At 39.3% G+C, this 25854-nt stretch overlaps 2 protein-coding genes across 4 annotated transcripts in view; one reads left to right on the top strand and one right to left on the bottom strand.

Annotated features, from left to right (window-relative positions):
• PRKG1 (protein kinase cGMP-dependent 1) overlaps nt 1-25854 on the bottom strand; it is a 1107715-nt gene that overhangs the window by 454217 nt on the left and 627644 nt on the right. The window lies entirely within an intron of this gene.
• CSTF2T (cleavage stimulation factor subunit 2 tau variant) lies at nt 17261-21024 on the top strand. The gene has a single exon (XM_010971273.3). The coding sequence runs from the start codon at nt 17348-17350 to the stop codon at nt 19256-19258; it is 1911 nt and encodes a 636-aa protein (XP_010969575.2). The 5' UTR covers nt 17261-17347; the 3' UTR covers nt 19259-21024.

Below are 25854 nucleotides of genomic sequence, written 5' to 3'. Positions count from 1 at the left end.
GCTCCATTTTCAGACCAAGGCACCTTGCCCGCAGGGCGCATTCATGGCTTCTTTATGGGAAGAACTGGTTGGAATCCTACAATCCTACAACGTTCATGTTGCCTGCCACTCTCTCCTCTCTGCTGCCAATCTGGACCTGATTTCACACTTTGTAGAAAGCAATGTCATTAACAAAAATTGTCTTATCTTTACATCAGGGGAGGTCAACAGAGAAAGGAAACCAAAAATCTGGTAATAAAGCACTAGTTATACTTTCATCTTAAACCCATGTGACTTGTGAGTATAAATGTAGTATGATCTTCTTAAGGGATGTAACAGCAGTAGAAGGATGCTTACACGGCACAAGGATGCAGAGCTGGCATTTCCCAGCTCCTAGCAGTAGTGTGGTGGGTGTTAACAGACTCACCTATCACCGTCAGAGTATCATCGGGGAGGTACCCCTGCCTACTTGTAACACCCTGTTTGTCTGCAACTCTGGCCTTTGCACCTTTCTATCCCTTTGCCTGTAATGCTCTTGATCTCATCTTTACCTAGTTAACTCCTATCTATACTTTGGGTCTCAGTATCATATCATCTGGAAAGGTTTTTTGGGGGGGGGCATTCTTAAAAACCAATGATAACAGTACCCCGAACTTCTCACGTTCCGGCGGTCACCACACTTGTGAGTAGTGCATATTTATTTTCTAGCTTTCCTGCCAGATTTATAGTTCCTTGAGGGAGGCGACTGGGTTGATCTATTTATCCCGAGCTCAAAGATGGAATTATCAACTCAGAATACGGTTTGAAGCAGAACTCATTAAACCCTGGACTGTTTAATCAAAAGATAATTAGAAAATATTTTTGCATTTTTTACTCTCAAAAAATAAGCTCCTCAAAGGAAGACACTCAGTCACAAAATAAATGTTTCAATGTGCTGTTCACTGTTAACATCCAGGTATTTGCTGTTATTATGTCCAATGCATAAAAACTTAAAATTCACAGGATGCTTTCAGTCTCCCTTCTGTCAAAATTTCCAAATGAATAATTGCTATAACCTGAATGGCTGTTTTTGATTTGTTTGATCTTTAAAAAAGTAAAAAAAATATTTTTCTCAGTATCCTGTAATAAACCATGATGAAAAAGAATACGAAAAAATATATATATACACAGACGTGTAATTGAATCACTTTGCTGTACACCAGAAACTAACATAATATTGTAAATCAATGATATCTCAATAAGAAATCTTTAAAAAAGTTACAGTTGACAATATAACATTTAACACTGTATGACTTTAAGGTGTACATCCCAACGATGTGATATATGTATAAATCACAGAATGACTGCCACAATAGACTGTTTGGTGTTTGGCCATGTCTTCTGTCTTCTCCTATTAACTTACCTTCAGCCTATTCATTCCTAATGGAACACCTGAAGAAACAGGATCTGAGCAACCAAACAAAACTTTGAACTCTTCGACTTTGGAATATTTAAAAGAAAAAAAAGAAGTACATAAATAGAAACTTGATCAATCAGAATTCTTTGCAAGAGCTGCTTTTTCCCTCTTGAATCCTTAACCTATTGGCACAGATAAGAAAAATTACCTGAAAAATCCTGCATTTCCATGTTGCTATTTACCTAATGTTAATGCTTTTATAAAAATTATAAATTTTCCCTTATCCACAGGGAGTTTTTAAGCTGGCTGTTTTATTAACTGCAATTGATATTTTGTGAGAAACAACACATATCACAAAATAATTTTTTTTATTTTTATAAATACAAAGTTTTATAAAGGACACCATTTTTATAATGTACACCAACAGGAAAATAGAATTTAGTATACAGGCAGCTTTTCTGGAGTAAATCCACTGCTTAAGGAGGACTACCTTGTTAAATACACTTCCCATGACATCGGGAGAGCATCACGTGTCCTCTTAAAGAAGAAAAGCCACATAACTGGGTAAGCAAAGAGAAGAGCTTGCTGAATGATGCATAGTTTTTGGTATTAACTCAACAGCTACGCCCATACTGATTCTAATAGCTCACATAGCGCTTGTTACCTTGACAACCCAGTGAATGATAGCAATTACATGGAAATACACGTTGCTCTTGTTTCACTACATCCTATTACAGTAAGGTCCTAGCGACTAGGGAGGCTCATCGGTATGCTCAGTCTGGGGATGCTGGATTATCAGACTAAGGGAAGGGAAACCGGTTTCCAGGAGCCATCCTGAGCAAAATGTTGAAGAAACATGGTCCTAGAACACAAGAGACCCCACCGAAATCTTGTGACACATGAATGTCCAGACACTTGGTCTTAGTTTTGTTCTGTTTGACTGTGAGAGGAAGCCCCACTCACACATCCTCCAGGGCAATTACCAGAAATCTGGATAATGGTCTGTAACTGAAGTGTCTCATTTCACCAGAAGTAGTAATCAGGGCCCAGCAGGCTGCAAACCGAAGACTACAGGACAGTTATGATGAGCCATGCTTGACAGTCACAAGGCAGAACCTCAGCATTTATGGGAGGTGAGGTCTTAGAAGAGTAGAGGAAGTGGTCTGGCATCCTAATAATCTCAGTGCATGTGAGCCACCAAGACACAAACTGTCTAATGACAAGCTTGAAAGGCTGGGGAAAGGAGAGGGCACACAAGCACACAGAACATCCACAGCTGCAGTGAGGACCATTAAAGGTAGTAGACATATAAGTTCCTAAGAAAAGTTTCAAACATTTTCTTATTTTGATTTTCCATATCAGGGGCTCCTTCCATCATCCCCTCAGAGACAAAGCAAGTGGACCCAGATGAGATGATGAACACAAGGGCAATTCTTCCCATTCATTCAGGTGGGAGGAAGTCAGCAGGACAGCCGATCCAATCAGAGTAACAATGGCGATAATAATAGCTGCTAATTCTTTTTTTAGGGAAAATTTTTAAAGTTTTGATGTTTAGGGTTTTGGTTTTAGTAATTTGGAAATTTTTACGCTTTTAATTAATTAACTAATTAGTTTTTAAAATGGAGGTACTGGGGATTGAACCCAGGACCTCGTGCATGCTAAGCACACACTCTGCCACCAAGCTATCCCCTCCATGCTCTAGCTGCTATTCTTAACATGCCTTTTCTAACGTGGTCATTGTAAATTTACATCTTCAGGCTGCTGAATCGCTCACTCCGTGGAGCAGTTACATTTTAGGACACATAAATGACCTCCACGTGAACACGTGCCTTCCATGAACTCCAGTGGAGCGTGACTCAAAGTGAAGTCTATAGCCTCCCCTCCCCAGGGCTTGACTCCAGATGGTCACTCCAAATGCAGATTCCAGGGCTCTATGTCCAGAGGTTTTCACTTCACCTTCCTGGAGGTAATCTGTATTGTAGCGAGCGCCTGCTGGGATTGCTGATGCATGCTGATTTGACTGAGTATGCCTTTCGTTTGTCAACTTATCTGTGAAGCTTGACAAGGAGTAGAAAACGGAACTCTTCAGTTCTATCTAAAGAAAAGCTTTTGTTGTGAGAAGTGATAACGAGCACAGGGGTAGATGAAGTCCAACAAAAAGATACAACATGAATAAATAAATCTATTATCCAATTCTCTAGTCTTCTTACTCATAGAAAACTGCAGTTATATGTTTCTTAAATATCCTTGGAGAAATGTGTTATAAACATACCAGTGTAACAGCTGATACATACTTGCACATCCCAGTGCAGGAAGAGAAGATTAATAAGAGAATGGGATCATACTACAGCATAGCCCAGTCCACTGCTTTTTTTTTCACTAAAAATACCTATAGTTGATTATTCCTTAAATACACATATAGATGTCCCTCATTTTTAAAACAGTTGCATGTAATTATAAAAGACTATATTTTTTAATAATATATAGCTATCATAAAAGGAATTCATCTGTCTAATTCATTGCTGATAGAAATGTTGTTTCTAGCATTTGTGATTACAATGAACGGCGCCTCCCAACTTTTGAGAACTACTGGTCCAAGCAATTATAAAGGTGAGGATGGTTCAGTCTTTCACTGACTACAGGAAGGAGTCGTGGTCTTTATCAGTGTATCTGCCATTCTCTGAAATGGGTGGCATGTACCGCTGCACACCAAGATGGTGCTGCGAGCACCCCACACATCCTTCTGTCTTCCTTTCTATGATGTCTTTGCCTTCTAAGAAATCGTTTCTTCTGTTGCTCAAGAGGCAAGATGGGGACCCATTTCTCTCCTAAAACTCTACTCCTTTTGACTGCCCTCTTTTTTTTTTTTTTTCATTCTCCTCTTTGTCCTGAATGTGCTTCAGTTTTCTAGATGACTGAGGGTCACTGCAGGGGAGCAGCCTGCGGTCTCCCATGGTGTATACCTGGGCTTTGTGGCCACTCTTTTTCTCTGTAGAAAGAAATCCAGACATCCAATATGATAAGTACTATATAAGTGGAAGGAATAAAAATAACAGTGTACACAGATCCATGGGATTTCAGTGGCTGTCTTTCAGATTCTAAATAAAATTTGGAATTCTAAAGAATGTTTGGATGTCTTTTTCTGAAGAGACACTGGAAGCTGCATAATAATATCATCGCACTGCACAAATACTATCTGACCCAATACTACTACACCAAACATATTTGCATTGCATAAACCTATATGTGCCTGAGGTATGCAGAATGTTTTAGAGTCTGCAAAACACTTTCATATTCATCATCCTAGTTTTAAAGCTAGAAAATATTCAATCTATTTTAATATCCTATTGATAAATAAAGCTTTTGAACTTCCATACACGAAAAGTGCCATTTTAAGTGTTTCTGTTTAGCAAAGACTCACATCTATCTTCCTCCACATATATTTCTTTCTTCAATGTGACAGTTTCAGTGTGCAACAGCTTAAATTAATAGCCATGTCAGTTTTACTTTTCCCCTCTGCGAAATAATTTAAGAGTTTCTGGGCACTCTGTTTTTCTAAGTAAGCAGCCACGAACGATTAGAAAACAATTCAGCACAATGAATTTTCTCAGCAAAATAATATATTAGCTGAATGGTGTCTATTAAATCACCTGGGCCACTGGCAGCCGGTCTTAGTGCTTTACAGTAAATGACAAAATAAGCCTTTGTGAATGTTTTTCAATATTCTGTCAGGTGGCTATAGATTTCAGTCTCTTCCTGTCAGTTTTATGCCACATTTCTTCACCAAACTGACAGGCAGCTGACAGGGCAAGAAAAGTTAGAAAATTTGGCTGGTGGTGAAATTAACAGAATATTTCCTTTGAGGGACTACAACATTTTATTCCAAGTGCACAAAAAATAAGTTAGAACTTTCAGGAACAAACTATTTCTTGTAGTCGGACTGCCTGGAGTCGTATCTATCTCTCACTTGCTGTAAAATCCTGGGCAAATCATCGAGCCCATTCAGAGAACTGTCTGGATAACTAACTCTGCCTCAGTTTCCACATCCATCAAAAACACTCATCAGGTTATTGTGGGGGTTGAATGAGCAATTATGTAAAAAGCACACCACACAGTGCATGGCGTCGTAATTGTCATAAGAACAGTTTAGATTCACACGGCTCTCTTTTAGATTGTAGGGATGAATATTAAATAGTGTTTTTGAGTCTACATTTATAAAAAGACACCTGGAGTTGTATAATGATCCTGCTGTATATTAAACCCTTAGTTTGCCAAATAATATTGTGAGTAAGCATTAGCACTTGGCGGTAATTTTAATACACAGCTGGAAATGGAAAGACTATTTAGAGAGAAAAACGAGAAAACAGGAGAAAACTCTTGCTGCCATGGTTTCCCGTGATCCTTGCCATCCTGGATCTATTTACTAACATGTTTACTTCTATCTTCACTCCCCACTCAAACACTCTTCCCCCAATTTAACTTTTCCAACAACCCGTTTCATCTGCTTTCTCACTCAGCCACCCACAACTGCTGACAGCCACCTCCCACACGAAGAAGTGCTGATATCTTCTCAAGGAAGAAGACAAAAAATGCTACACTTTGAGGTAAGCAATCAGAACTGCCTTGGAACCACAAAGGGGAAGTCAAGGGCACGGGGACTTCATTCTGCTTCCCATGGTGCTGTTCTTTCCAGCAGCCAAGGATGCTTTTCTACCCAGACAAGAGGAAACAGACACTTACACTTTGAGTGAAGGAGGGAGGTTAGAAAGGAATGGATATAGTGGACAGCAGCTACTGAAACAGGAGAGAGACTTCTGTTTTTTCAACTGGAGAGAAAGTATGTGAATAAGAAAGATCCTCTTAGGAAGCAAAATCCTCAAATGCCATAATTACTGAGCCCCACCAAAACAAGCCAATCTAGCCAGGCATCAACAGAGGCTTGACACTATTGCCCCTGGTTAGTAAGTTACGATTCTTCACTTGTGAGCATGGACTCGTGGTCAAGGTTAAAGGTAAACTCGTATTTGCACCATTACCATTTGAATTTAGTTGCAATACTCAATTTAATGGTTATATTGTATTCACCTTGTACTTAAATACTGGTGTCAAGAAGTCATGCTTTGTTTTAAGGTTAGAGTTTAAGAACTCGTGAGAAGATAATAAACTGCTCATTGAATCCATGGCCTAGCAAGAAACAGCCTTGGCCACACCCCTAGCGTCTAGATAGAGAGGAAAATGAGGGGCTGTCAGTTATACTTGCTTCAGGTCATGTGCAATCAGTGATAACAAATAATTAGATTATATATCAGTATAAATATATATAAGTATGTGTGTGTGTGTGTGTGTGCGTATATATAAAGAGAGAGAGGACCTAGCATGGTAAAGAGAAATAAGAGTTCCTTTCTTTCTACTTCTTCTTCTTCTTTCTTTTTTTTAGTTTTAGTCAGCTGGAACTGCTGCCTATTGCAGACCTCTACAGCCTCATTTTCTTTTTTATTTCTGATGGAGGTACTGAGGATTGAACCCAGGACCTCAGGCATGCTAAGCACACACTCTACCACTGAGCTGTACCTTCCCCTCAAGGCCTTTTCTTCACAATAAAGAAAACAATTCCTTTCTATCTCCTACCTCAGCAAGAGGGTCAATGGGTTAACAGTAGTTATATTTTCACTTTCTATATACCTCTCAGGAAATCAAACAAATCAAAAATGCATTTGGGAACTGTCTGCTCGCATCCTGTATTCTCTATCTTGTCTGACAGAACGGAAACTCCTGGCAGGCACAGCTGTTCTTCAGCCACAAATCTAAATCCGAATGCTGTAAATTTTCAGGAAAAGTTCCAGAGAAAAGCTAATAAAACTTTCTAGTGAAAACTTCTACCAAAGCAGGAGTCACACTTCAGTTCACATTTAAAGCCCCACAGTGTCAAACTCCTTGCCTTGCCTTCCCCACAGCATGTGCTCCGGAAGTATTTACGAAACAGGTCCTCAGTCAATTTGACCTGAATAATGAGTAATAATATCCTAAATAATTAATAAAGAGTTCTCAGGCCATGGCCCATCTGAACTGCATGAGGTAGGTCTCCTTCCTGTCGGAGATGCGTATTTTTCCCCACCTCCTCCATCCCATCTGCGGACACCTGTTCTTAGGAGGATTTCTTGGAACCTGGCCTCTGTGTAGAAGTCCTGCAGGTGAGAATGAATGCCTGTAACAATTACTCCATCTAGGGACCTTGGCGGCAGACTCCAGACCACTAAACTGCCGGGGAACCTTCTGCCTTTTCTTTCTTCTCTCTGCAGGCAACAGCTTCTCTTTCCCAGACCCCTCAGGGGCCGTGGGCTAACACACACAATTCCATTTTCAGATCTAACAAAAGACTAGGCTCCAGAGGAAAGGTCACTGGCACTTGCCTGTTTTCCTGCAGGCACAGGCTTTGTTCTGCAGAGCTAGGAGGGAGCTGGCAAACACCTGGAGGTCAGCGAGAGGAGCGGCTCTCATTTGTACTGCTGCATGGGAAAGTGTGTGCAGTTATTTCAAGGTAAATGTCAAATGATGGTGATGAAGATGATAAAGAAGAAATGTTACTCTTTACGATTGCCAGGAAGAGAATGATCAATACATTTATATGAAGGATGGGAGAGTTTGATATTTTAAAATGCATACTCTATTCATCCTGAAGAAAATCATACATTGTATAGAAGTGTGAGCTTTCTGAAGATCGTGAATGGATGCCCAATCATTTCTTTCCTGTTTTATACCAGACCATTTTTTTATCCATAAATCATCATTTAAAATTTTCTATGAAAGTTACTCATTTTGGGAACTAGCATTTTATTTTTGCAGAGACAGAGGGAGTGACTTAAGAGAAATGTGGAAAAACTCTCTCCAGTGGGATGCACGTTGTCCTGAACCTCTCCATGGCCCAGCAGGTAAAGGAGGTTAACTCCTGGCACTGCGGAGGTCTGTAGGGTCCCTCCCACTCCAGCTTAGTGCTGGGCCCGTACACAGAGTTGTTAAAAGTCTCACCATCACCCCGGTCCCAATCCCTTTCCCATACTATATTGAATCATGGATGGACATCAGAGTAGAGCTACACGTCTCTCTCCCAGGAAGCTGGAATTGGTACCCAGAGAAATGTATCATTCTCTCTGGGCAACTCTGTAGCAAGGAAGTCCAAAACTGTAGAAGATCTCCTTAAATGGCAATGGACTGAGGAGAGAATCAGACAGATCTGGTTCTTCAAGCAGAGGAGAGAGAAGACAAGTATGGAAACAGAGCATCCTGAATGCGTTAAAATAGCCCATTCTTTCTTTCCCTGAAGAAGACTGCATTGCTGCATGTTATGGACGAAATTGTGCACCCCTCCCTCAACACACAAGTTCGTATGGTGAATTTGCTGTTGAAGGCTTAACCTCCAACGTGACTTATTTGGAGACAGGGCCTTTAAAGAGGTAATTAAAGTTAAATGAAATGTAAGGGGGTGGGGCCCTAATCTGATATGACTGCTGTCTTTATAAGAAGTGGAAGAGACACCAGGGATTTGCACTCGCGAAGGAAAGGCCGTGTAAAGATACAGCTAGAAAGTGGTTATCTTCAAGTCAAGGAGAGAGGCCTCAGGAGAAAGTAAACAGGACCGTGTCTCAATCTCAGACTTCCAGTATCCAGAATTGTGCGAAAATAAAACTTGGTTGTTTAAGACACCCATCTGTGGTATTTTGTTACAGCAGTCCAAGCAAATACATCGCTTGCGGATTTTGAGAGAGAGCAGTGTAGCGTTAAAATGACACTCCTTGCTTTTGCTTACTGTGGCTGGAGTTGGTTTCTGTACTTGTGCCAAGAAGCACTAGTTGCCACATTCCTACAAAGGTTGGATTTTACATTTTTATCTGATTTCTGACTCTGGGGAATCCAATTGTTTGATGGCAAATCTGAACTGACATTCTGTAGTAATGTGTTTGAAGGATTGTTCAAATGGGATAATAAATCCAAAATACATTCTGCCATTCTGATTTTTGCTGCTGTTTTTAACGATCTGAACCCCCAATCAAATATTTCAGAAGGGCCTCTTTCCTGTCACTTGGTATAAATATAGACTCGTTCTGCAGGCCCACTGAGCCTCAGAAGGGAGATACCAGCCTGACTTCTGAAGTGAACGCCAGTTCAGATATTTTTCTGAAGTTGGGTGTTGGATGGTTCTGGTCACACATTGTTCATCTTACACAGGATGCCTTTATTCAGGACCCGATTTCAGGGCTTGTACTTTTCCACAGTTTATGAGAACACTTCCTTCCTCTGTTCTTTCAGGTGACAGCCTGAAGCGGGGATAGGGAGCTCTGCTTCTTGTCCAATTAGTTATGCTTTCCTGTGTTTGAATAAAAGGCCTGTCTGCTGGTGTGTGCTTGAAAGCAGCAGCCCTAACGACACCCTGAGCCTGACTGTCAGCTCCAATAGGTATCTGCTGCACCAGACCAAGATGGGGTTGTGTAAGCCTGGATCCTCCGCAGCCAAAGTTCAGGTAGGCCCTTTTAATAAAAATGACCAAGTGGAATTTCAGCCAACTAAATACTGAAAGAGTGTATTAATATAAGAGCCCAGTGAGTACCAAAAATGATCAATATGATTCTCACTGAAGTGTCCTGTGGAATGGAGCCTAAAAATTACCCATATTCAACTGCAAATCTACCACAGATTAAAATGGCAAGGTCATCCAAAGTTGTCTCTGTATAATTTTTCAGATAATATAGTCTGATGACAGGCCCTTAGTTCACCCTATCCAACCCCTTCAAAGATAAAAATAAAGATATCAATTTTACCTCAATTAAAAAAAATTAAGATAAACACTTAAAAATAAATAGCATTTGATGAAAATTTGGGTCTCTTTGCACTTAAGTTTCTTCACCTCCTACAGCTATTAATTCTATGTAGCAAACGTAGATTGATGATTACCATACAGAAGAAATGATAAAAACAAACAGGTAATGCATTCCTCGCAAGAAAGTCTGAAGATCTAGATCCCACGGCAAGCGAGGCCAGTATCCAGGCATCTGACCCTGGTTGAGTCCCTTGTCTTCCCTGGACTTTGTTTTGTTCATTTATAAAAAATGTGGCTGGACTACATAGTCCCACCCAGGGAAGAAGTTTTGTTTTGTCCAGCCTTCAGTCCTGGAATTGGCATTTTCCCACAGTCCCAATTTCACGTACTCTTCCTCTTGCCAATAAAAGCTATTCACCCCATGTATAAGGTAAAGGGAATTTCTGACTGAATCACTGTGCTGTACACCTGAAACTAATACAACACTGTACATCAGCTATACCTCAACTGAAAAAGAAAAAAGTAAGTGACATTTACCATTTATCCCTCTGTATGCTGTTTCATATTAAATATACTGTAAAATTTGGGGAAAATGTCACATACCAACCTTATTTTAGGTCGGAGAAATTTGGGGCTCTTTCATTTTTATGGAGAACACATTCATTACCTATCGAATTGGATGTTTTTTTAAAAAAAAAAATCCTTATGTGATGTTAACGAAAGCCATGCAAATTAAAAAGGAAACATTTTCTCAATTGCTTCAGTCTTTATTCCTTATAGTCCATCTGTTGCCACAGCACTGATTGTGATGTCAGAATTGCAGTCAGTTACACTCACAAGATAATCAGGAAAAAGGCCAAGGGAGCCTGTGTCCAAGCCTCAGCAACCTGTGATCACCGTGAAATAAGATGTTTAAAATCAAGAGACCTGGTTTCAGGCTGTGGCTTTGCCACTTATTAGCTATGTATCCTTGGGAAACTCATTTAATGGAATAATTTAAGAACTTGAGTCCTTTGAGTCAAATGATGTGTATTCAAATCCTGCCAGTCAACGTGGGCACACTCGTTCGCTTCTCTGTGCCTCTGCTTCCTTAGCTATAAATTCAGACATTATGACTCCTTATCTCAGAAGGATTGTTGAAAAGGATTAAATTAAATGTTGCATTTTATAAGACATTTATCAGAGGGCCTCCCTTCCAGTTAAGAGCTCAGAGGTAGCTATGATGAATAATAACTGTATTTTGAGTGAGTTCATTGTTAGTCAAGTCCTAGGTAACAGTTCTCTAAGTTTCTGCATCTTTAAAATAAGGATAAAATCACATGTTCCTATCATGACTGTTGTCAAGACCAGATGTGGGAACCTAAAGAAAAGTATTTTGTACATTGAGAGTATTAAATGTTCATTTGGTTAACATATGTAAACTGCTACTATAAGATAACCTTGTAATTATCTTAAACATATTTCCTGAGTGCTTAGAATATAAAAGGCACTGGACATAACAAGAAGAACAGAAAACAGATGTGGGTTCTATGATGAAGTGGTGATCCAGGAATGTCGGTGCCTCTGACACAAGATAGAAGACAATGGGTATCACATCCATATTCTAGTCCAAGTATTAAAATGGGCGGTCCAAGTGCAAAAGATATCAAGAAGAAGGACTAGATAAGACTGGTATTCTTAAACGTCTGCCATTACTATTCTATGTTCACAATTCAGAAAGATGGAAGAAAGCCTACTGACTCTTAAACCAAGTTCAGATTTATGAATCTGATTTTCAAGATCTTTTGTAATTGGTCCCAAAAGACAATCTTCTGTCACAGTACTCCCCAACTCGCTATTGGTCTCCTCTGAAGGCATCAAAAACATCAGGTTCCAATGTCATGTTTTGGCCATTCTAAGCTCCTGGACTCTTCTCCTTCTGTTTACACATACCAGATTATAACCCATCCCTTAAAATCCCAGCTCCATCAGGAAGTCTTCCTTGACAATCTAGACCTTATCACTCTCTTCCAGCTCTACATACTTTATTTACATAACTATTTTACCCAATAATAACCTGGAAGAATTATCACTGACCTAAAATAAAATGACAAGGGTCCTGGAAGCAGGTCCCCATTCTGATTTGGAACATGCTATTTAATGCTACAAATTTCGTCTTATGTAAAATAAAGAGTTTGTGGATTAGGTAACTCTAAGATCACTGCCCATCATTTACTCAACATATAATAAGCACCCTCTTATGCTAAGCTCTATCCTAGGTGCTGAGGATCCAGTGGTGAAGAAGACAAAGTGTGTATGTATGTATGTGTCTATCTATCTATTTATCTATCGTTGCCTCCCTTTATTTCAGTCTTCTCAAATATTAGCCAAAATCACAGAATCACCTGGAGAGCTTTTTAAAACACAAATTTCTGTATGTATACACCCCCACCCCCAACACACACACGAGTTTCTGATGTAGTAGGTTTGAGGTAGGACCCGAAATACCGCATCTCAAATGTTTCCAGATGATGCTCATGCTACTGGTCCAGGGACCACACCTCGAGTGTTTGTTCTACTGGAGTGTCTATCATTTTCACTGCTACACTGCCACTGCTTAGGATAAATATTTACGTGATAAAGGAATAAATATAAGACACTTTGTTAATTGACAAAGTGGAATCTACTTCTTTCTTTGAATGATGTACTATAAAGAAAATTACAATTCTGCTAAAAGGTAAAAGAGTTACTATCATCAGAAAGATAAGGGATGCTTTACATTCAGAGGAAAATGAACTTAATTCCAACCTAGAGAAAGGAGGAGGAAGGTTAGGGAGAACTTTGTGGAGGAGTATGTTTGATCTATTCCTTGAAGGTCCCATATCTTTCTTTCAAAAATGTCTCTCATAGCTAAAAATATTTTTAGCACTTGTCTTTGGAATTTGTCTAATTAATCCATGGTGAATCTTTCTTAAAACCCTCAAAGTCAATAGAGTCTTTATATTCTGATGTGAGGTTTTGATATTTGGAAATAGTTAAATAATATTTTTTGGCAAGTCTTGTCAGAAAGTTAGGTGATTCAGTTGCATGACTCTGTTCTTGGTTGAAAACGAGGTATACCTTTGAGTTAAGGCACTGACTTTCTAGTATGACTTATAAATGGAGCCCTAAAACAATTTCAGGGCAAGAGTTTAAAAATAATTTTGAACACTGGAAGCCTCAACAGATTAAACTTATAGTTTCTGAAGTTGATTAGTTTGAAGAATGCTCCTCATTTGGCCATAGGCCCTGATGTGTTTGTTTAAAAATCACTCAATATAGTTGTTATTTTGATTTATTGAATGAATTGACGTCTGAACATGAAAGATGCCATGTACATTTGTCTTCAGATCGCATGCCATGCAATAAAAGCCTAAAGTTTAAACATATGGGAACAAAGAAAGCAGGATAAAATGGAAGTTCTTCCAAGGTAGAGCTATGAAAATTATGTGTTGGCACCAGGAAATGTACAGGCTCCTAAGAACTCTTGGTAATTCTGGGCCACCCAGTTAACAATAAATATTAATTTATGTGTCCTGGGCATCAAGCTATGTGCTCGGTCACACCAGTCCTCTCTGAAGGGGGCTATATCAAAACATTCTCCTAGTTTGGAATAAGGGGACTAAAGAGAACACACGAGGCCTGTGACAAAAAGCACACTTTCACAGTAATGGCCTATCCCTTCTTGTTTGTTCCCAGAGCTCCGCAGCCACCCTGTTCACCCATCCTTTGAGCCCAGGGTATCTTGCTTGTAGGACCAGCATGCACTAGCTATACTAGATCAACATTAAAATAGTAATAGAATTTTTTTAAAGACCACCCATATCTTACACCTTTTAACGGAGTACTAAATTTAGTTTGGCCTGATACAAATGAAAACAAACAAACAAACAAATACTTCAAGTTCCTTTCTTTAGATCAATGATTCCTAAAGTGGGGTCCCCAGACCAGCAGCATCAGCACCACCTGAGAACTTGTTAAAAATGCAAAGCCTCCAATCCTACTCCAGAAATACTAAGTCAGAACTAAGTCAGGGGAGGGGAGGTGGTGACTTAACCAGCCACAGGTCCAAGTGGTTCTCATATATGCTAAAGTCAGCAGTAGCACTAAAGAAACTCTCACTGTCAGATAAACTGCACAAATTTTTATGAACTTTATAATTTATTCTAATAGCCTGTTATCATCCACATGATCACTACATTTAGTACACACACAAATACATATGTAATTGATGTCTAAGCTGTCCTTGATAGAATGTGTGTTAAAACGTCACGGCTTTCTCAGTAAAGAGATGGTATGAAAAAGAGACAAATGAACCAAATGAACTTGTTTTTTAGTTTTCTGAAATAATACCATCCTTAACACCCCTCCATCCCTGCCCTACCTCAAGTAAAAGAATCAGGAAAAAATATTACTAGCAAGTAATATACTTTATCATTTGCAGACATGAGTTATCATATATCTTGAATGAATAGCTATGTCCAAGCCTGTTTTAAAGAACTACTAAAACAGTTGAAGGTACATGGGTGCTTTGTGGGATCTGTAGCTAAACCTTCACACTAATTTCAGATCTATTCATTGAACTATGATACCCGGACACATAACACAATGTTTTGATGAAACTTAAGGTTTCATCCCCTCAAAAAGGCATATGTAGAATAAAATGATTCTCTGCTTAAAATTTAAGACTTAGGCTCTGAAGCAATGCAGTCCATAGACACATGTAATTTATATATATAATTTTTATGTTTCTGAGGAACCACATTAAAAAAAGTAAAATAAAATGAGTGCTATTAATGTCAAAATATATTTTGTTTAATCCCACATATTAAAAGTATTGTTAGAGCAGGCAGGTAGCTATATATGAGCAGAGAAAGGGGGACATGGGCCAAATGGCAGAAAACCATACATCTTGTGAACAACGGGGGTCCTTGGATCAACCAAGAAAACCAGGATCCTCCATGTCAACCCAGAAATCATACCTTCTGGGTTGACAAGTGTCCTGGAGGCAGAAGGGTGGGACAAGACAAGAATTCCCACCAACTGAATGTAACCTTTTGATCATTATGACATCATCCAACTTCCCAATCAAGACTAAATAAGAAAGACAAATGAACTTATATATAAAACAGAAACAGACTCACAGACATAGAATACAGACTTGTGGTTGCCAGAGGGAGGGGGTGGGAAGGGATAAACTGGGAGTTTGAGATTTGCAGATACTGACTGGTACATATAAAATAGATAAACAAATTTATACTGTATATCACAGGGAAATATATTCAGTATCTTATAGTATCTTACGGTGAAAAAGACTATGAAAATGAATATATGTGTATTCAAGTATGACTGAAGAATTGTGCTGTATACCAGAAATTGACAAAACATTGTAAACTGACTATACCTCAATTAAAAAAAAAAAAAAAGACTAAATAAGGACAAACAAATCCCTCCTCCCCACCTGGGAAGGTGGAGCTGGGATGAAGATCAGGAAAGATGACCCCAAACCCCTCCTATTCTGCCCATTCATTTTTACACCCATATAATGAGCTTGTCAAGGAAACTCAGGGCAGGTCGGCCCGCTCTCTCCTTGAGAGTGTACTATCTATCCCTTAATAAATCCTTGCTTTGCTTTTTTGACCTCCTTGTTTCTGAATTCTTTCTGCCACAAGACAAGAACCTCTCATGGACAACAGTATCTCTTTGACATGTAATCAATGAGATATTTTTGCATTTTTATACTTAAGTCTTCAAAATCTTGCATGTATTTTACAAGAATAGTACATCTCAATTAGAAAGCTAAATTTTAACCGAGAATATTTTAAATTTAGATTTAATAAAATTTATCATTCTATATCCAAGTTGTTTCAAATATGCTTAAAAAAAGTTTTCCAATAGCTGGAGTGATTATCAGTTTTTATATTTCAATTAATAAAAGCAATGAAATTAAAAGCTCAATTTCGCAGTCACACTAGCCACATTTCAAGTACCCCATAGCTACAAGTCGCTAGTGGCTACCATGTGGGGCAGAGCTGCTCTGGAGCTGTGACTGACCAACCTGGGTAAGAACTGAGGCTTTGCCAGTTACTGCCTACTTAGCAAATCACCTAGCCCTCGGCAAGCTTCAATTCTATTGTTAAATGGGGCAAAAAACAAACTCCACATGTTTCAACTTTGGCCAGCAAAACTAGCAGAATAGAAACAACTAGTTTGTTTTCCCCATGTGAAATCATTGCATCAGTTTATAATAATCAGAACTAATCTAAATGCCTCCAAGAATGGTTAAATAAATTTAAATTATATCCTTTAGCATAAAATGCAATTATTATCATTACTATTAGTAATGATATCGGTTAATATAATTAAGAAAAAAAGCATTATTATCAATAGCTCGATTTCTGAGTACGTGCATAAAAGAAAACTTGTAAGGAGCAGAAACCTATTGACAGCGGTTGCCTGAAGCTACGAGATGGGGGCGGGGATCGAGAGGGGAAAAAGCGTTCGTTACTTCTCGGCAGTTACTTTCCAAAAATGCACTTCTAAAATGGAGTTATTCCTTTTATGTTTTAAGGAGCAAATCCCAAATCTGCTTTGAAACGATTACCCTTTTCTCTCAGTGTAAGGACTGTGATTTTAAATATACTTTAAATACACTATAGTAAGGAGAAACTGCTATGTGGAAGTACTTGTATCAGAAAGAAAGAACACGCCACCGTAGTTGCTTTCGGTTAGCGGTTTCCCGCCGGACAAACGGAAGCAAAACCGCCCTTGACGTCACGGGGAGGTGGGGGTGGCCGCTCCCTGTTACCACGGTGAAGTCTACGCGACCATCTTTACTGTGGTCGAGCCGCACCAAGTTGTTCCTGGCGGGGGAGGTGGCGCGCCGTAGAAAGTACGCAGAGTAAGAGATAAGAAAGTAATCACACGTCTGAATGAAGGAGGATCAGGGGCAGAAAGCATTCGTTAATTTAATCAGTGGAACATAGTGGTGCAGATTCCGCGGACTTGCGGAACGATTCAAGCAGAGTCATGAGGTTTCCGCCCGGATTGTGAAAGTCGCTTCCGTTGCTCGGCGGAAGTGTGGGTCGCAAGAGGACGACTCTTGGAAGAACCCGCTCTCCGCTGTGTGCACAGCCGGAATCATGTCGAGTTTGGCGGTGAGAGACCCGGCAATGGATCGATCACTGCGTTCCGTGTTCGTGGGGAACATTCCGTATGAGGCAACTGAGGAGCAGTTAAAGGACATTTTCTCGGAGGTTGGTTCTGTTGTGAGTTTCCGGCTGGTATACGATAGAGAGACGGGAAAACCTAAGGGTTATGGCTTCTGCGAGTACCAAGACCAGGAGACCGCGCTTAGTGCCATGCGGAACCTTAATGGGCGGGAGTTCAGCGGGAGAGCGCTTCGGGTGGACAATGCTGCCAGTGAAAAGAACAAGGAGGAGTTAAAGAGCCTCGGGCCTGCAGCGCCCATCATTGACTCACCCTATGGGGACCCCATCGATCCAGAAGATGCCCCTGAGTCAATTACCAGAGCGGTCGCTAGTCTCCCCCCGGAGCAGATGTTTGAGCTGATGAAGCAGATGAAGCTCTGTGTCCAAAACAGTCACCAGGAAGCTCGAAATATGTTACTTCAGAACCCACAACTGGCTTATGCGCTGCTGCAGGCACAAGTAGTGATGAGAATCATGGATCCAGAGATTGCTCTGAAAATTCTCCATCGCAAAATACATGTAACACCTCTCATCCCAGGCAAATCTCAGTCTGTCTCTGGTCCTGGTCCTGGCCCTGGGCTCTGCCCGGGACCTAATGTTCTACTGAACCAGCAGAATCCTCCGGCCCCTCAGCCTCAGCATTTGGCTAGAAGACCTGTGAAAGACATCCCTCCGCTGATGCAGACCCCTATCCAGGGTGGAATTCCAGCCCCGGGGCCAATTCCAGCTGCAGTTCCTGGACCTGGTCCTGGTTCCTTAACTCCTGGAGGAGCAATGCAACCCCAAGTTGGAATGCCAGGGGTTGGTCCGGTGCCATTAGAGCGGGGACAGGTGCAGATATCGGATCCTAGAGCTCCTATACCTCGTGGACCCATGACTGCTGGTGGCCTGCCTCCTCGAGGACTGTTAGGAGATGCACCAAATGACCCGCGTGGAGGGACTTTGCTTTCAGTCACTGGAGAAGTAGAGCCCAGAGGCTATCTTGGCCCACCTCATCAGGGTCCTCCAATGCACCATGCCTCTGGCCATGACAGTCGTGGCCCTTCCTCACATGAGATGAGGGGAGGGCCACTTACAGATCCCAGACTGCTCATTGGAGAGCCCAGAGGACCCATGATAGATCAAAGGGGTCTGCCTATGGATGGTAGAGGTGGTAGAGATTCTCGAGGGATGGAGACTCGAGCCATGGAAACTGAGGTCCTAGAGACACGAGTGATGGAGAGAAGAGGAATGGAGACCTGCGCAATGGAAACCAGAGGGATGGAAGCGAGAGGCATAGATGCAAGAGGAATGGAGATCAGGGGCCCTGGCCCCAGTTCCAGAGGCCCTATGACCGGGGGAATCCAGGGTCCTGGGCCCATTAATATGGGGGCAGGTGGTCCTCAGGGACCCAGACAGGTCCCAAGCATTTCAGGGGTGGGTAATCCTGGAGCTGGCATGCAGGGGGCAGGTATTCAAGGAGGTGGCATGCAGGGGGCAGGTATTCAAGGAGCTGGCATGCAGGGGGCAGGTATTCAAGGAGCTGGCATGCAGGGGGCAGGTATACAAGGTGCTGGCATGCAGGGCGCAGGTATACAAGGAGCAGGCATGCAAGGGACAGGCATGCAGGGAGCGGGCATGCAGGGGGCAGGCATGCAGGGGGCAGGCAAGCAAGGTGGAGGCCAGCCTAGCAGTTTTAGTCCTGGGCAGAATCAAGTAACTCCACAGGATCAAGAAAAGGCAGCTTTGATCATGCAGGTTCTTCAACTGACTGCAGATCAGATTGCCATGTTGCCTCCTGAGCAAAGGCAGAGTATCTTGATTTTAAAGGAACAGATCCAGAAATCTACTGGAGCTTCCTGAAAGGTTTTAGAAAATATTTGTCAGTAGTCCCAGAAGGGTAGCATAGAGAATGGAGAGGTGCCAAAAGCTGACTTCTGCATCTCCACACTTGAACGATTAGGGTTAACTTTCTCCCAGAACCTAATCTCATTGCGTGTTGTCTTTTTCTTTTTCTTTTTTTTTTTTTCCTTCTTTTAATTGCGGGGTTGGGGGAGGAGGGAGTGGGTCTATTCAGTTTAATTCACTGTAAATATACAAAAGTAACTCAACATGATTATATTGTACCAAATAAGATTACAAAGAATATGCAGTATTAGTAAAAGTGTCTACAGTGTATTAACTACATTTTTAAAATATTGAGTAAAACAATGTGAAAACTGCACATAAAAGACTAAAAGATGATCTGTTTAACTGGTAACTTACTAAGATAGTTTAAGATGTTTGGTTACATAAGAAAATAAAGAAGTTTACCTCAAAATTATATATTTTTTGAGTAAGCCATTTAAAACAAAATCCTATTTCAGGGGCAACAGAATGCTGTATTAGGTTAAGCATTGTTTTGGAGTTTGGGAATTACTTCAAAATGTTCAAGCTAACCAGATAAGTCTCAACTTGTATTGGAATTGTTTCTTCTGAAGCTGTGCTACCTGAAAAGTCAAGGAATGCATCTGATGTGATGTTCATTTATTCCCCACCCTTCAAGCAATACTGTGGCCTGGCCCTGAGTGTAATGATTTTGCTAGAACAGTTCTATTATCAGCTTGGTTACTTAAATCTGATGAGACTGTATATCTCAGTACCTTCCTATTTCTCAGTAGTTGTTAAGCCCAAGTCTGAATCTGAGTAATTTTCTCACATCCTTTCCAAAAACCAGTATCTAGAGAATGGTTGATCTGGATGAATTATACACAGCATTGGGCCCTTCATAAATAGTGGAGGGCTTCATGCAGTAAAGCTCTCAGTTTCCTGGTAACCATCTTTCATACGCAGATGGTATCCATCTGGTCAACCAGGATTTTGAAACTCTTAGTCTTGGCAACATTTAAAATGCCTTTTAGTTTTCTTATTTCAAAATCTAGTTATCTGTCACCATCTTAGAATAATTGAGGCTGAGGTAGGTAGAGATATTCTTGTCTAAAGTCTGCTCAGTTGGTTATTACCCACTTTCTTTTTACACATAATAAAGCCACGTCCTAATGTACATACTCATGAGACATTTAAAAATCAGTAGGAAGGTGAGGCTTATCAGTTTCTTTAGAGCTACAAACTAATTTATCTCTAAGCTTTGAGAATGAGGTGACAAAACTTCATATGACAGAACAAGTAGTAATTAACAGAAGTATAAACACCCAAGTAACCAGGTGATCTTACTCTGGAGAAGAAAAACCAATTTCTAGTTACAGAGGAAAAAATTAACACAAGGAGAGAGCTGAGACTTAGAAACAATTATTTTCCCCTTGCAAGGTTTCTATGTTTTAAATGGATACTCTTTACAACATTTTCCTCCCTGCGATGTTTCCTACTACCTATTTTACTCCTGTTTTATTGTTCATATTGTTAATTTCCCCATGTTTTCCCTTACTGGAAGGGATAACTCCTTTACATGGATAATAGTTCTGGTTAATACTAATTCAAGAGTTGGCTTGATTACTTTGAAATTGTAGTTGCTTTATCCGAAAGCTTTCACTGAAAGGCTCTAACTGAAAACCATTCAATGTTATATTCTTTGTTGTAGTAAAATTTCTGCATTGTTTAATGCAGACTAAATAAAAGGAATGTAAAAAGGCTGAGTTTAGTATCTGATGTTTGTTTTTAATGGATGTGTTATTCAAAAATGACAGATCTATGGGGCTTGGATACTTTTTTCTTTTAAATGAAAAGGCAAAACTAAAGAAATTACAGGAATGGATAGAAATACGTTTTTTAGATTCATCATCTATATAGTTTCACAGTTAAAGTGGTTATATATTATGTATACCAACCATGTGTTTCTATGATTCATATCAGTAGCAACATCTTGGATCCTCAGATGTGAGGCTTCCTTTTGTTTATTACCCCCCCCCCCCCCACAAGAGAACTCTTCTCTGTCCCAGAACACCTTATAGGGACAGTATCTTCAGTACTGACAGCACTTGTTATACTGCAATGCACTCTTACTTTTACCCCTAGCTCCCAGTTTAAATAGACCAGGAGCTGTGAACATGGGCTGTCTTACTCATTTCTATATTCATTATAGCAAAAATCACAGGTGAGAAGGAAGGACAAAACAGTCTATCAGAGTCTTAGTGGGGAAAAAAAAATTCCATTAAGAGCACATAAATTTTCCCACAAAGGATTTAAATTCCACACAGAACAAATGAGCTATAACAACTATTTGCATTAGAAAATAAATTAGAAATAGATAATACAAGCAATCTCCTTTACTGTGGTAAACTTAATAAGTTCTCTCCTCATTTCCAATTCACGCATGGCCTGTCTGTCCCAGGACTGATACAGAGTATAGAGCCTCATTTCATTTGATAAGGATACAAGAAATACATGTCTGCTACTATCAGTCATGTGTTTTACTACATAATTGGTTACAACCCTGGCATTCTGCATTTTCCCAAATGTGGACAGACTTCAAGTGAAATCACAAACTTGTAACAGTAGTTGAAGATAGTGGGATGAAACACTGATTTGTGGATGCCTAAACTTCAGGATTTATTCCTCTTGGGCAGTGCATGTGTTTTTGGAAATAAGAAATGCTTAGCTTTAATCAGTGCTTGCTCAGAGCCCTTCCCCTCTTACATTACTGATTAATAACAAGATATGTTTTAATCTTTGCTGAGGTCCCAAGACTACTAGGTCTGGGAGCATTTGATAAGATATAGGCCAACATGAATCTCAAGTGAAGGCAGGGTAATCCACGGGAGATCGTGGATGACTTTTCAACTATACTTAACAGAATGATAAAAGTAGAAAGCATTTTTATTTTTAAAGAAGAACCTTAACATAATCACAGCTTGCAAAGCTTCTTGCTTCTCCATGCTGTGGTGGGACATTAGCTGAGCACACAGAACCTAATTTCCTATGGTGTGTCAGGCCATTTTCTTAGGTCTGATGAAGTCTAAGGATAATTATGTGCAACCACCTACTGTGACAGAGAAAACTGAATTATCAGTTACATCTCACAGTCTTCTCACAAAAGAATATGTCAGCCTCTCAATGCTTTCTACTGCCAGCTAACCTCCAGATGGCTTTCTGGTTGGAGCTTGCTTTTCTCATCAGTATTTTGTCAAGAAAGCTCTATAGTCAAGACCTAATTCATTTTAAGGAAATGAATATATTTAAAATAATAAATATAGTTAATGTTAACATTAAAATTATTAATAGTATGAATATTATACTGGTATTTAATATGCTCATATATTTCATATATATGTAATTTCAGATCATAACTGAACCATATCTTTTAATATTTTCATTTGCTTCTATGCACCTTAAAACGAAAGTTTTACCCCCCTTAGTTGAAAATTCAGCTTCACAAATATTCATATTACAAATTACCTTTCTCATCAGATATTAACAGGCATGTTTCTTCTTGATACTTCTGTACCACAGTATCAAGCTTATGCCAGTAAAGGGCATTTATTGTATCAAAAGAATGGGGTAGCATTGTCAAAAATAACAAACCGAGTGCTTATTAAAAATACTGTACATAAAAATAACAAAGTATTTACCTAGAAAAAAAGAACTGAAATGTTCTAGTTAATGACAACTCTCTATAACCAGTAGTGGATTTAGGTCCCAAGGTTAGGTAACTAATTACCAAGGAGTTAGAATAAACTATACAACATTCTCAACCATAATTGACTTTGTATGATTCAGTATATATAAAATTTGCAGACATTTGAAATCAAATCTTATACGTATCACAAAGGTTGGTCATTTAAAAAAAATCTTATCTGCTTGATTACTTATTTGCTGTTTCTGACAAAAGTAATATGGAGAATTTCTTGGGCATCAGGAAAGGAAACCAGCAGTTTCCCCCAAATTATTTTGTCAATTTAGTAGCCTGTTTGAATCAAAATCTGTCTTATTACATGACTAATATTCTTCAATAATTCTCCTGCAAAAGTCTGCAGGCCACTTCAATGTACCTGCCAGCCTTTGATTGCTCTCCTGCCTCACCTTGCTGCCTGGAGTGAATAGGAAGCAACTTCTACCTATTTAGGAGTCTGCTTACATATTTATTCCTGGACATTCCCCAGAAAAAGATACATCGGCAGTAACTCAGTTCCCAATTTCTTTTATCTTAAAGGTTCACTTTAATGCTATTCAAAACATAAGCCTATATTTGAATTAATGTGATGGAAAGGTCTGTCGGGGGCTTGCTTGGCTCATTAACCTTCACAAAAGCATATTCTATATCCCAAATGTCACCCTTGTTCACATGCTAAATAACATAGCAACATAAATAGGTACTAAAAACACTGCAGACACGAACCTGGCTCTGTGAGGATAAACACAACCACTTCCTATGAATGGAAAGTATTCCGTCTTTGGGCAAACCCGCATCTAATATGATTGCATCATGCATGCGTATTGATCATCAATCAGAGAAAAAGTTCCTCCTCGGTTTTAAGAAGCAGAGAAATTAGTGTTGAAATCTCTAGAATCATATACCTCTGGCCACCCCACCACCATCAATTTTGTCAAAGTTTTGTCCTACAGAAGCTTTAAATTTCCTTGGACAAGGGACCTCAAATCTGTGGCCTCTGGGCCAACTGAGCCTGCAGATATGTTTCGTTCGACCAGCCCAAAGTTCTCAAAATTTTGAATTTGAATGCATTCAGGTGAACATGTATTCTCGAGACTCTTTGTCGACAAGTCCAGCCTCCCCCTGGATCTTATACTAGGCTTGATTCACACAGTTACTTGCCCGTCCTTGTAATAATTTGAGTTTACAACTCCTGCTTTTACTCTGTATGTAAACACAGCTATTAGTACTAATTGAAATGTTTAGTGTCTAACTTGACAAATGCGGACTAGAAAAATGGTTGAACAACTGGTTCAGCAAGTATATTTGCAAAATCAACCAACCAAAGACCCAGATAAAAAACAATCAAAAAAAGATTCGGCACATTTTTATTTATAATTTTTCATGAGGTATACTGAGAACAGGAATGCCTGGAACACTAATCCAATGACTCCATTTCTCCCACAAATCGTTTTTATTTTTAATAAATATTAAGCCAAAATAGCAACATCTTTTTAAATTCAAATATATATATATATATATATATTTGATGTATATATAATGAGAAATATATATCACACATAAATATTAAATATTAACAGTTTTAGAATGGGCATATGTATAGTATATGTGGTAGAATAAGAGATCTTTAATTTCTTTATCTGTTATTAACTAATTTTTGAAAGATGATCCACTAGGTAATTTCCACACAGCAGCCACAATGATTTAAAAAACAAAAACAAACCAAAAAAACAAAAACAAAAACAAAAACCCTTAATCAGATCATGTCACTCCTTGTTTAAAACCTCTCATGGCTTACATTGCACTTAGAAATAAAATTCCAAATCCTTACCACGTCCCATAAAGCCCTAACTATGGGAGATCTTCCCTACAGCAATCTTACATCCTACTGCTGCCCCCCAACTTACTGCTACAGCTCCTTCAAGCCTAGCTTCATTTTCCTGAGTTTCCCAAACTCACTTTCGTCTCTGAACTTTGTACTTGGCAGTTTCCCGAGCTCTTACCCTACTCTTCCCCCAACCATCTGACTGGCTGATTGATTCTCTTCACTCAGATTTCAACTTATACATACTAACTCAGAGAAGCTCTTCATGAGAACCCCGTTTAAAACAGTCCCTCCATTCTCTCTCATCTCCTTGTTTTGTTTTTTAATACTAGATTTCTACCCAAGCACCACTTAAACACTATTTCATATTCTCCAATGTTTTTGGAAAGCATATCATTACAGGCACAAGGCAAACTTGATGACTGTCATTAATGAGTTACTCTTTATTATGCCCATGTTATATTTATCATGTCAGTTGTGTTTGTTCCCAAATTGATGCTCATTTTACTTATTGTAATGTATAGATAAGCATATAGGCATAGGCATATAGATACATAGTATGCATGCATATGTGGAATATATTGCAAAACTGCAAGGTTACGTCGATGAAAACTATGCTGAATATATATATATATATATATATATATATCCATTATGTCAACTGTGTTTTTAAACCAGCTTGTACCACTTATACTAATTTTTCAAATATATATATAGACATAGATATATTAATATGAGTGTGCAAAAATGTTATTTCTACAAAAACTATATTGAATGTTTTGAAAAGATCTGATAAAAGTGAGTGGCTAAAAATGAATTGTTCAATTTTGTGGGGTCAAGGTAACTGAAAAAATACTTAAAAAAAATCTTTAGACTGAGGAGCTCAGATTGTTTTGTTAAGTGTCTAAACCCTTGTTCCACCTTAAAGGAAATTTGTAACTGGTAATCACTGACAAAGCATTAAGTCAAACCTTCAATTTTCTCACAGGAATTTTTCAGGTAATGGAAGAAAAATTCAATCTGAAGTTT

The sequence above is a fragment of the Camelus bactrianus genome, chromosome 11 (assembly GCF_048773025.1).
Source record: "Camelus bactrianus isolate YW-2024 breed Bactrian camel chromosome 11, ASM4877302v1, whole genome shotgun sequence".
In the NCBI taxonomy this organism is placed as follows: Eukaryota; Metazoa; Chordata; class Mammalia; order Artiodactyla; family Camelidae; genus Camelus; species Camelus bactrianus.
The sequence above is the reverse complement of the archived record's forward strand: the minus strand, read 5'-3'. Positions and strand labels throughout refer to the sequence as shown.

Coding starts and splice junctions, on each gene's coding strand:
- CSTF2T (XM_010971273.3), top strand. CDS start 17,348: ATGTCGAGTTTGGCGGTGAGAGACCCGGCAATGGATCGATCACTGCGT.